At 52.1% G+C, this 12,119-nt stretch overlaps 1 protein-coding gene across 1 annotated transcript; it reads right to left on the bottom strand.

Moving 5' to 3' along the window:
• Positions 1-592: 592 nt before the first annotated feature.
• On the bottom strand, positions 593-10,165 carry ARL8A (ARF like GTPase 8A; the record flags this gene model as incomplete). The annotated part of the gene is made up of 7 exons (XM_080698341.1): positions 593-642; positions 1,113-1,183; positions 1,413-1,480; positions 1,632-1,725; positions 2,526-2,599; positions 2,899-2,979; positions 10,043-10,165. The coding sequence occupies 7 exons, from the start codon at positions 10,163-10,165 to the stop codon at positions 593-595; spliced, it is 561 nt and encodes a 186-aa protein (XP_080554467.1).
• Between the last annotated feature and the right edge of the window lie 1,954 nt (positions 10,166-12,119).

Here is a 12,119-nt window from a genome sequence, read left to right as displayed (position 1 = left end):
GGAGGCGCCACCAGCCTGTGGCATTCCAGCCCTGTGGGGACAAGCTAGACTGGGAGGCAGAAACACAGAGGACATGGGGTGGCCACCAGTGCCTGGGCTGGTCCTCCCCCAGCTGCCAGCCTCTACCCTTCTGGTCTGAAAGTGCCCCAGGCTGACCCTGCATCTCTCCTCTCTAGTCTGCCCCCTCCCAGATCCTGCGAGGCCCCTGCAGCATCAAATGGTTGATTTTAGTCTTTGCTTAAATTAAAAAATTAAAATATATATACATATATATACTGTACACACAGGACAATAACAGAGAGAGTTGAAAAGGGAGGTAAAGGGGTGGGAGGGGAGCGGGGGCTGCGAGGCCAGGGCCATGGAGGGGGCTGGGTGTGGGGGGCGGAGGGTAGGGGTCCAGATGGGGGGCAATTTATTTTACAATAAAAATAGGAGTTCAAACCTCAGCAGAATGGGACTCTGGGAGCCCCAGAGAGCCCTCCCCACGCTGAGTGAGGAGGAATGGGCTTGGGGGGACGACGGGGTGGGCGGGGAGCTCGGCTTCAGGTTCAGACCACCGTGGTCCCTGGTCTGAGGGAGAAGAGCCGCAGTCTCAGCTTCTTCGTGACTTTGAGTGTTGAATAAGCCACTGTAGGGTGATGTCTGGGTGGGGGACAAGAGAGGTTATAAGGCCTTGTGGTGCTACACCTGCTGGAGAGAAGTCAGCTGGGGGCATAACATGAGCCCAGTGTTCCCCAAACCACAGCCACGGAGCAAGTCAAAGGACACCAAAAGCCCAGGCTCCGAACTGCTGGCGGCGACTCTGGGTACCACGAAAGAGACAGAGCCCCCCAGCATGTTGAGCTGGAAGTGGCCTGGATTCACCGGGTCCAGCCCTGTAACAATCTCAGCGGTGAGGAAGAGCGGGTGAGGGCCCCGGGATTACACAACCCTAAGGCAGAGCTGGGGTGTGCTCAAGAGGTAGCCTCGGCCAACCTGTGCACCCCAGGACCACGGAGCTTTGGGCTAAAGGCCAGCTATGGAATAGGAACCTTTGAGGCGCCCAGAACTGACTCTCTTCCCCCGCCCCACAGCCACTCCCAGAGGGCCAGCAACTCCCGGAACCCACGCACCAATGTTGTCCTTTTCTTTGCAGGAGATGGAATAGCAGCAGATCTCTCGATCCTGGATAGCAGACAGATTCCTGTGGGGAGACCACAGTAGAGTCGGCTGAGGCCGGGACTACACCCGGGAAGGCGGGGCCATTTTCTTGCTTGAGGAATTACAGAGAGGAGGGTGAGGCCCCTGGAAAGGGGTGTTCTGCTGCCACCGTGTGGCAAATAGGGAGAACAGCACAAGCCCAGCCTCCATTTCTGGTGGCTGGGGAATTTGGGGGAAGTGGAAGCACACACACAAAGAAGCAGGAAACTCACATTTTCTCAATCAGCTCCTTCTCATCCAGTGCTCCTGGGAGGTCTCGCTTGTTACCCAGGACTAAGACCTGCAGCGGGGGAGGATGAGGATCAGCGGTGCCCAGGTGGTCTGAGCCGTGCCTGGCTTCTACCTTTGGTTTTCTCTGCACTCCTGCGATGCCCACTTTCTCTTCCCAGCCCAGCTCCCCCCAGCCCCTCCCACGTCACTCCCTTGCTCACCGGGATGCCCTGCAGCTGGGGTTTGTCCAGCAGGTTGTGAAGCTCATTCTTGGAGGCCTCAATTTTCTCCTGGTCTGCGGCGTCCACCATGTACCTGGGGAAAGGCAAGGTGGGGAAAGCATGTGGACACCAGGGCCTCGGGGCAGGGAGGAAGGGAGCTGCCTTCAGAGCAGCAAACCTCTGGTTCCAGTGTGGTCACCTCTGGACTATGGGCGACCCTGGCCCGGCTCAAGGCTTTTGCTCCATGAATGCTTTTGAATCCACTGACGCAAAAAGCTGCGGGGACTCCCAGGGCCACCTTCAGCTTTTCCTCTGGGGAAGCTGCTACTCTGTGGCAAAGGCTTGGGTGGTGCAGGATTAGCTGTAAGTCCAGCCCAAAGTGACCCACTTACACTTCCATGAAAAGCCCGGGGGAAGGCAAGTGTAGCAAAGGCAGAGGAAACCCCAGGAGGTTTTCTTGTAGCAAGATGGTTTAAAAAAAAATCAGGTTATAACACCATCTACTGTTTATTCTATCAGGAAAATGAAACAGTGTATTGTGTGGGTATATGCATGTCAAATAAAAATACTACAAAGCCAGGGAGCTAATTGTTTAAACTATCCCAAATTCCAACCGGTGGTGAGTTGGGCTGGAGGGGGCAGGAAGCCAACGAGACACACTGCACAGCCCACCTCGTTTGCTGGGGCCCTGGGTTTTAGACTGGGCGGTGGGCTCCAGGGCATTCGTCCAATGATAAACCAGCAGCATGCAAAAGAAGGCAGGCCATGCCAGACAGCAGATCAAGAACTGAGGCTGTGTCTAGGTGATTCCGTGCCTCTGCGGGCCTTGCAGGTGGTAGGCGGGGACACCGGCTGAGGTTGAAGGGTCCTGCTGGAGCCTGGGCCCCCACTTACACAATGGCACTCACTCCTCGGCAGTAGCGCTCCCACATGCTGCGGAAACGGGGCTGTCCCCCAATGTCCCAGAGCTGAGAGAAGAGGGAGAGATGGTCTCAGTAGCAGGCAGGCAACGAAGACCATCTTGGTCCTCAAGCAGTTCCTCCTACCTCCCCCTTGCCTTCTCCTTTTCTCCAGTTCTGCTCCCCTCTTCCTACCCCCACCCTGAATACCTCGGACACCTTCCAGTGTCTTTCCCAACTCACCAGCAGCAGGGCCCCAGCCCCACTCCCTCGCGGCCTGACCCCTCCCCGCCCCCCGCCTGCATGCCTTCCCCAGTGCATCTGCTCCTATATGGCCCTCCCCCTGGAGTCTGGAGTTCCAGCCTCACCTTGATGGTCACGTTCCCTTTGGTGATTTTGCGCATGTTGAAACCCACAGTGGGGATCATGTCCTCATTGAACTGTCCTGACTGGAAAGAAGAGGCAGAATTGGGAAAGGTGCAGAAGTCAACAGGCCTCAGACGTGCCCTTCCAGAGGGCCACAGACCAAGGGGCCTCTTGGACCTCAAGGGCCATCTCTGGAATGTCCCCTGCTTTCGGGCAGGCTGGGCCCTAACTAACCGAGCTGTCCAGTCACACCTGGGATCTCCTGTGGAGAAGCCCATCTTCCATAAGCAATCTCAAAGTCTCCCAACCTAGGCTGGGAGAAAGTTCTTCCTCAGATCTAACTTAGAGTTCTCTATTCACAGAAGCCCCTTTACTATATTTAGTTTCTAGTGGAGGAGAAGAATAAATTACTTCCCAGGAGAAGAACTGGAACAGATCATGGTCTAACCCTTGAGGAACATGTCAAGGAAGTGGACATATTCTCAGACTAGTAATAAATATTCAAATACCAAAAAAAAAAACCTCTTTGAGGGGAAGTAAATTGGCCATCCCCCAAAAATGTAATGCATGCCAAGCAATTTCAGAATCATCCATGGTTTGGGTTTGTTTGTGCTCTGCTCCATTCCTTAGGATTGCTACCTCTGCTCACTCTCTGTTATTTGTGTATGCACGAATCTCCCCACTACACCAAAAGCTTCTTAGGGAGAGGAGATAGGTCTATAGTAACAGAATCTGCAAACGTTTGCTGGCTACTTGGGAGCTGACAGTAATTCCATTTCCCATAACCCATTTTCACATTCTAATAATTTGCACTTCTCCCTTCTAATTTGTGTCTAAGATCTCTGGCTTGTTCTTTCGTGTATATATGTGTGTGGGGAGTGCCTAGGGATTGAACCCAGGGCCCGCCCTTCTACTTCCGAGCTACATCCCCAGCCCTGTGCTGTTTTTTATTTGGAAACAGCGTCTCGCTAAGTTGCTGAAAGCCTAAGTTGGGGAGGCTGGCTTTGAACCTGTGATCCTCCTAGCTCAGCCTCTTCAAGTATTGGGATTACAGGTGTGAGCCTCCATGTCCAGCAGATCTCTGGTTTATTCTAAGCTAGCCATAGGCTTAAAATAAGGCCAGACTCAACGCCCTCCTGGGTTACCTCCATATGTACCCACAGGACACTTCTGCTCTGAAGGAAGGGGCTCACTTAGCCTTGAACCCGAGGGTGACAGCCCTATTCCTTTACCACATCCTTTTGTCCTGCCAGATGGTAGAATAACTTGCCTCAGTTTCTCTAAAGAGTCAGGGCCCTGACCACTAGCCAAGATGTAGGAGATGATCTGTTCTCGACTGCGTGAGGACCCCTGAGGTTCTGTCTGAACCTCATTCCTTTCAACCTGCAGGAAGCATCCATTTGCCAAGACTCTGGGATAACATGAGAACCAAGTGCCCACCACCAAAGCCCAGTGACCAGGGAGAGTGGGTTTCCTAGCCTGGGACCCTCAACTGGGCTGCAGAGATCCCTGAATCCCCTGAAATTGCACACAAACTGTGTGTGCAGTTTTCTTGTCCCTTGGCATCCACAGGGTAGGTGCCAGGACCTCCCTCAAGTACCAAATTTTGTGGATGATCAAGTCTGTAGATTCCCAAAGTTGGAGACAGCGCCCTCAGGGGGTACTGGGCTGGTCCAAGGGAGTTGGTTGATAAGGGGGAAGGTATTGAATAAAAATAAAAAGATGGTGGAAATGCCCAGGAGGGGTGCAGAATATATTTTTTTTCCTAAAAGAGGATGGCGAGACAATAAATTTGGGAATCTATGCTTAAGTCCCTTTTATAAAATGGCATAGTATGCTGGGTGTGGTGACTCATGCTTGTAATTCCCGTACTTGGGAGGAGAAGACAGGAGGATCGCACTGGTTCGAAACCAGCCTCAATGGCTTAAAAGACCCTGTTTCCAAATAAAAATATAAAATAGGTCTGGGAGTGTATCCCAGAGGTAGAAGGGTTTCTAGGAACCCCAGTACCACCAAAAAAATTTTTTAAATAAAAATAAAATGGCATAGTACCAGATGTATTGGCACATGCCTGTAATTCCAGTACTTGGGAGGCTGAGACAAGAGGATTGCAGGTTAGAGGCCAGTCTTAACAACTTAGCAAAACCATCAGTAACTTATTAAGACCGACTCTGTTTCAATATAAGAAAATAAAGAAGGCATGGTGGTGCACGCTTGTAATCCCAGCATTTGGGAGGCTGAGACCGGAGGATCACGGTTCGTAGACAACCTCAGCTACTACTTAGTGAGGCCCTCTGCAACTTAGTGAGACCCTCTTTCAAAATAAAGAATAAAAAATAGGGTAGGGGGTGTAGCTCGGAGGTCAAATGCCCCTGGGTTCCATCCCCAGACCTGAAAAAAAAAAAAAAAGAAAAGAAAAGAAAAAAAAAAAAAGACAAAGAAAGAAGGACTGGGGGTGTAGCTCAGAAGTAGAATGACTCTAGGTTCAATCCCAATAGCACACACACACACACACACACACACACACACACACACACACACACACACAAACCCAACAAAGTAAAATGAAACAAAAAAACTGTAAAATGCCATAGTATTTGCCTATATCCTACATACAGCCTCCCCTATACTTTAAATAATCTCTCTTAATTACTTAAAGTATTTAGAATAATGTGCTTTATAAATAGTTTTGCTATATTGTTAAGAAATAAGGGTAAGAAAAATATTATGTACATATTCCGTACAGATAATTTTTTTTCCTGAAAACTTCTTTCGGCTGGTGTTGAACTTCTGGGCTCAGGTGATTTTCCTGCCTCGGCCTCCTGAGTGGCTGACTATGGGCCAAGCCATTGCACCTGGCTTTTTCCAAACACTTTTGATCCTCAGTCAGTTGACTACACAGATACAGAGCTTGCTGATAGGAAGCACTGGCTGTAAGCATTTCTGGGAAAAAGGTCCTTAACATTTTTTTTAGATATGCAAAGGGTCCAAGAGCCCTTAGAAGTCAAGAATCATTAAGAAGGAGCGAGGGCCTGGGCCAGGAGTTGGAGGGGCATGCCTGTAATCCCAGGACTTGGGAGGCTGAGACAGGAAGATCACAGGTTCAAGACCAGCCTCAGCAACCTAGTGAGCCCTGTTTCAAACCAAAAAATAAAAGGACTGAGGGTACAGCTTGGAGGAAGAATGCCTCTAAATTCAATCCCCAGTAACACACACACACACACACACACACACACACACACACACGAGATAAATAAATAAATATAAAAATAAAAAAGGAGGGAGTACCTGAAGGAGGACTGCTTCCCTCTGGCTCAGGGGAGTGAGTGAACCACTTGTGATATAATTACTGGAACCCCAGCAGGGTGGCAGGGGACTGAAGCTCACGCCATCCCCATCCCACTGGTTAAGAACATAGAGTTGGGCATGGTGGGCAGGGGCCTGTAATCCTTAGCTACATGGGTGACTGAGGCAGAAGGATCGCAAGTTCAAGGCAAGTGAGACCCTGTCTCCAAGTCAAGCAAACAGGTAAATAAATAGGGCTGGGATGCAGCTCAGTCAGTGATAAAGTACCCAGTACAAAAAAACAAATCAACAAACAAAAAACAAAATAACAGGGCCGGGCATGGTGGCGCACGCCTGTAATCCCTGCACTTGGGAGGCAGAGACAGGAGGATCGCACAGGTTCGAAGCCAGCCTCAGCTACTTAGTGAGGCTCTCAGCAACTTAGTGAGACCCTGTTTCCAAATAAAATATAAAATAGGTCTGGGACTATAGCCCGGAGGTAGAAAGCCTCTGGGTTCCACCCCCAGTACCAATAAATAAATAAATAAACAAACAAACAAAATAACAAAACAAAACACAGTGACTCTGGGTCCCAGGGTTTTCTACTATAAAATGGGGAAGAAAGTTTCTTGTCTCCTAGGAATTAGAAATGAGGCTCAGAAAATGATTGCAATTTTTTTCTTCTTTTCAGAGCTGGGGATCTAACCCTGGGCCTCCTGCATGCAATCAATCTACTACTAAGCTATACTGCATTATTTTTTATTCTGAGACAGTTGCTTAGTTGCCCAGGTTGGCTTTGACCTTGTGGTCCTTCTGCCTCAGGATTACAGGCGTGTCACAGCACCAGGATGGACATGGTTTTGATATGGTGCAGGAACCATCATTGCTCTTTGGCAACTAGAAAATCCACAGGCCCCCAGATAGATGAGAATCCAGCCTGGCAGAAATGTGGCCTTGGCAGAGGAGGAGGCTGGGAGAATCTTCAGGAAGCCAGGGCCCCAGCACCAGGAGTTCCTGTTCAGCTATGAATCAGAGCTAAACTGGAATCAGGTTATGACTTAATTTCCCTGCTAATGCCTCTCTGCCTCACCAAGCTCCTCATATAAGGGTAGAAGTAACCATAAGTCATCTAGCTCAGCCTCTGTCTCCAACTTGAACCCTCTATGGCCCTTTCCCTCGTGGTTCAGCTTCAACTGTTGGACAATTCTTTATAATGAGTCAAGAATAAGCCGGGCACTGAGGCACACATCTGTAATCCCACCAACTTGGAGAGCGGAGGCAGGAGGATGGCAAGTTAGAGGTCAGCCTGGGCAGCTTAGTGAGAACCTATCTTAAAATAAAAATAAAAAGGGCTGGGGATGTAGCTCAGTGGTAGAGCATCCCTAAGTTCAATTTCCAGTACCAAAAAAAAAAAAAAAAAAAAAGGAGTCAAGAAACTATCTTCCTATAACTTCCACCCTTTGTTCTAAGTCCCTTTGGGTACCCCAAGACTAGTCCTTTTACTTGAAGTCTCTTACCCTTTTAAATATTTGAAATTGACCCTCTTGTTTCTGTTGGGCAAAAATATCTCCCACTTTGTGACCATCATAACTCTTTCAGAACTCAAAAGATTGGTTTTAGTTTAGAAGCACTGTCAAATCTCTGCATAATTTCTTTCCAATTCACATTAACCTGCTGAGCAGCTAGACATACTAAACTCAATTCCTATTTAAAGCTATACCTCATAGAGAGAGTAGGAAACCCAGTGGGGGAAGACGGAGACAAACAGGCCAGGTGAACAAGTCACGGAGACCAGGTGATGCTGGAAGTCAAGGTGGACGCAGGAAGAGAGCCCCGGGCTCCTGACTCTCTCCAACCGTCCGAGAGACGACACTCTATTGTGACAATACACAGCAGGCTGGGCAAGAATGTCGACGTGGTGGCCCTGACGGATCTGAGAACCCTGGAGTTACCCGGGTGTTGGAATTCCTACTGTAGCCTACAAGGGGTGGTTTTTCTTGGGAGGCCTCTTTAGAGAAGAGGAATTTGGCTTGCTCTTAGGATAGACCAGCTGAAGCCAGACATATAATATCAAAAAGGGGAACTCTTAGGCTGGGAAAGGGGACCGCTTCCTGAACGTCATAAAAACGCATGACCCTGAGGGTAGAATGTTGAGTTTCTTGGGTTCTGTTCTAGGCCTGGGTTATAGCCTCCTCCTCTCTGGCTGTGATGCTAGTATAGAAGGAGACTCCAGACCGAGAAACCGAACCCATCTGGGTACCTGTGGAGCTCTGCCCAGGAGCATGGCTTCAATAATGCTCCATGAGGAGAGCTTCCCTGGGGACAGGAGGTGACACCTAGGCCGAGCCGTAGCAACTTGTGTCTCCTCATTCTCTTACTCTGGGGATATCTCCAGACCTAAATGCCTAGTAGCCAAGCCATCAAGGCCTGCAGAGCCAGGTATGCGTCTGAGGAATGAGCTCCTGCTCTGGACAGCCCAAGAGCCAAGTGAATGCCAAGTCTAACCAGGGCATCTGTGACTCTAGTGCCAGAGCCCAGGCAGATAGAGGCACAGGGACACATTAGTCCAGAAAAACATCATGCTCCAAACCTCAGCATCAGCCTAGAGGGCCTGTTAGGTAAGGAGCCACGAGATGCTGGTGGAGGAAAGAGCAGAGGTCACCCGCAGTGCATGTGTAGGAAAGGAAGCCAGTGCCCCGTCATGTGATCGCCAAGTACCAGCCCCTCCAGCTTCCATCTGCCCTGCTGTCTCAGGCCCAGTATAGTAACAGCTCCTCCCAGGGACCTCCCTGCTGGGATGCTGAGACCTGTCAGGGAGGCCTAGCTCCTGCAAGGCTGGGCACAGGCAGGTGGCGGTACCTAGGCGAGGTGGCCACACTCCGTTGCCATCCTATCTCATCAGCATTTCTGGTCAGTATCTGGCCAGTTCTTGGAAACCCCATCGTTGGGACTAGAGCCAGGTCCCTGGACAACCTTATTCCCTATCCCAAGCCTCTCTGGGCCCAACAAGCCCAGTCCCGCCTGGCTGGGAGATGCAGGCCGCAGCCATTACTGCAGCCTCAGCTCACACACCCAGGGAGCTCGTCTTCCTTTTTTTTTTTTTTTTTAGAGAGAGATTTTAACTCCTTCTCCACCACTCCCCTGTCACGGAAAGACTATCACAATCACCCGGGCTCTGGCTCTGCCTTGACTTCCCAAAGGCCTTGAAGCTACTCTCTCCCTTGTCCCTAGGTGGGCAGTGCCCTTGCGTCTCATTATCTGTTTGGGAGCACCTCCTCCTGCAACTTCTGAGTCAGGCGGGAGACTCCAAACTCCCTTTATGGTGCCATCTTCCCTGGACGCCCCGCGGCACAGCGGGTCGGGGAGAGGTTCCGAAAGGAGGCGTCTGGGTGTGAGCCAAGGGCCTCAGCTGACTCCTCTGCCCCCTGGGGACACCTCCCCTCCCTGGATGGGGCTCGAGGCTTCCTCGCCCCGCACGGAAGGATGGAGCCCCTGGGTGGGTCTGGGCTCGCCCAGGCCCCCTCCCCAGCCGCCCGGGCCTCCAGTCCCGTGACGTCCCACTCGCGGGCGGGAAGGCGCGCCACTTTCGCCCCGTCATGCCCCCGTGCGCGGGGGACGCGGGGCCTGGTCCCCGGTGCCTGGAGACCCTCTCCGTGCCGCCGGCCCCCGGCGCCGGCCCAGGCGCCGCGTCCACCCTCCCTGACCCCCGGCCGTGCCATCCCGGCCCAGGGCGCGCCTCCCGGGCCCCCACGGGCCGTGCTAGGCCCCGAGCGCCCGCGGCCGGCGGTGCCCGGCCATGCCAGGCGCACCCGGCCCCCGGGGCGCGGCGCGGGCGGAGACCCCGGCCCCGCGCCCCCGTACCGCGATCACGTTGACGAAGGTGGTCTTGCCCGAGTACTGCAGCCCGACCAGCGTGAGCTCCATCTCCTCCTTCCAGAACAGGGCCTTGAACCAGTCCAGCAGCTTGTTGAACAAAGCGATCATGGTCGCTGCCGCGGGCCCCGCCCGGTCCCGGTGCCCGGTGCCCGGCGCCCGGCGCCCCTCGCTGCCTCGCGCTGCGGCCCAGCGGCCCCTCCCGGTGCGGCGGGTCCCGGGGCTCGGTGCGGGCGGAGGCTCGAGCGCGGCGGCCGACGGCTCGGCCCGATCCGCTCGCCGATGGGTGTGGCCTGGGCGCCCTCCTCCCGCCGCGCCCTCCCGCGCTCCGCCCTCGCCCGCAGCCGCGGCCCCGCCACCTGCAGGCGGGGCTGCTGGCCCGGAGCGGGCGCGGGCTGGGGAGCCGGGCTGCCTTTATTTTTCCCTTGTCCTCGGCGGCCGCGCCCTGATTGCCTCCCTCTTGCGCCTTAAAGCCTGGTGCACCCGAGGCGGGTGAGGTCCCGAGTAAACAAGAGCGTTTCCTGGTGGCAGAAGGGTGGGTCGCCCACTTTCAGGGCGCGGAGATGAGCTCTCTAGGAAACAGAGGCAGTGGAGGTTTTCTGTTCCCTGAACTCTGGCCTCTGAGCATCCTTGAGTACTGAGATATCCCCCTCCCACATGTACCCAGTGGAGAGTACAGCTGCTTTGGGGTACAGCTGCTTTTTTTTGGGGGGGGGGTACTGGAGATTGAATTCAGGAGTGTTCTACCTCCAGGCTACACCCCAGCCCTTTTTATTAGTTTATTATTATTTTTTAAATGTTGAAACAGGCTCAGCCGGGCGTGGCGGCCCACGCTTGTAATCCCAGCATTCGAGAGGCTGAGACAGGAGCATCGCGGTTCATGGACAGCCTCAGGTACTTAGGCCCTCTGCAACTCAGTGAGACCCTGTTTCGAAATAAAGAATAAAAAAAATAGGACAGGGGGTGTAGCTCAGAGGTTGAATTGCCCTGGGTTCCATGCCCAGACCCTCAAAAAAAAAAAAAAAAAAAAAAAGTTGAAACAGGGGCTCTCAGTGTTCCTAAGGCTGGTCACCAACCTGGGACGCTCAGGTCTCAGCCTCCCAAGTCCTGCGATCACAGGTGTGTGCCGTCATGACCGACTGCCTTTGGTTCTTTCAAAACTCCATCTTGTTTATTAGCCATAATTTACCCCGGCCACTTGTTTAGGGGCCTCTGGCCTAGAGTAAAATAGATGACTGAACTTGATGCTGGTTTGGGCTAGTATCATGATGATCCTGAAACATGAAATTCTGGCAGGGGATTCCCAGTGAGGGGCATCTGTGGCAAGGAAAAAATGTAGGTCATTTTGGTAAGAAGCAAAGTTTTTTTTTAGGAGCAGAATGGAGAGTGGGTGGTGGAAGGCCTGCCAAGCCAAGTCAGCAGGTGATCAGCCGGGTGTACCTCTCCTCCCCAGCCTCTGCTGGGTGCTCCTCAAGAATGGGTTTTCAAATGTGCTCCTGCAGAGTGTATTTATTGTCTTAGTCAAAGGCGAAGAAGCTACCAAAAAAATCAGCCTTATCTACCAAACCTACCTAAGAGTTAAATGACCCCAAATGACCACATCGCTGCCAAAGCGGAGGAATCACAGAGTCTTAGACCAGCATAATGTTCTGGTTTATTTTACTTAACCTAATTTTATTCATTTATTTATCATGGCACTGAGGCTTGAACCCAGGGGCATTCTACCCTCAAGGTATACCGCCAGACCTTTTTATTTATTTATTTACTTTTTGTTTGTTTGAAAACCGGGTCTCCCCAAGTTGCTGAGAGTCTATGTTGCTGAGGCTGTCCTGGAACCTGTAATCCTCCTGTCTCAGATTTCCAAGTGCTGGGATTATAGGTGTGCACCACCATGCCCTGCATCGTTCTGGTCTATTAAGCACCATCTCTCTACTCTCTGCCTTTTATATGATGTCCCTCTTTCGCTCCTAATGTACACAGTATGTCTGCATGACTGAATGTGTCTCCCCAAAACTTATATGTTGAAATCCTATCCTCAAGGTGATGGTATTAGGAGATGGGGTAT

This window comes from Muscardinus avellanarius (genome assembly GCF_963383645.1).
Source record: "Muscardinus avellanarius genome assembly, chromosome: 7".
NCBI lineage: Eukaryota > Metazoa > Chordata > Mammalia > Rodentia > Gliridae > Muscardinus > Muscardinus avellanarius.
The sequence above is the reverse complement of the archived record's forward strand: the minus strand, read 5'-3'. Positions and strand labels throughout refer to the sequence as shown.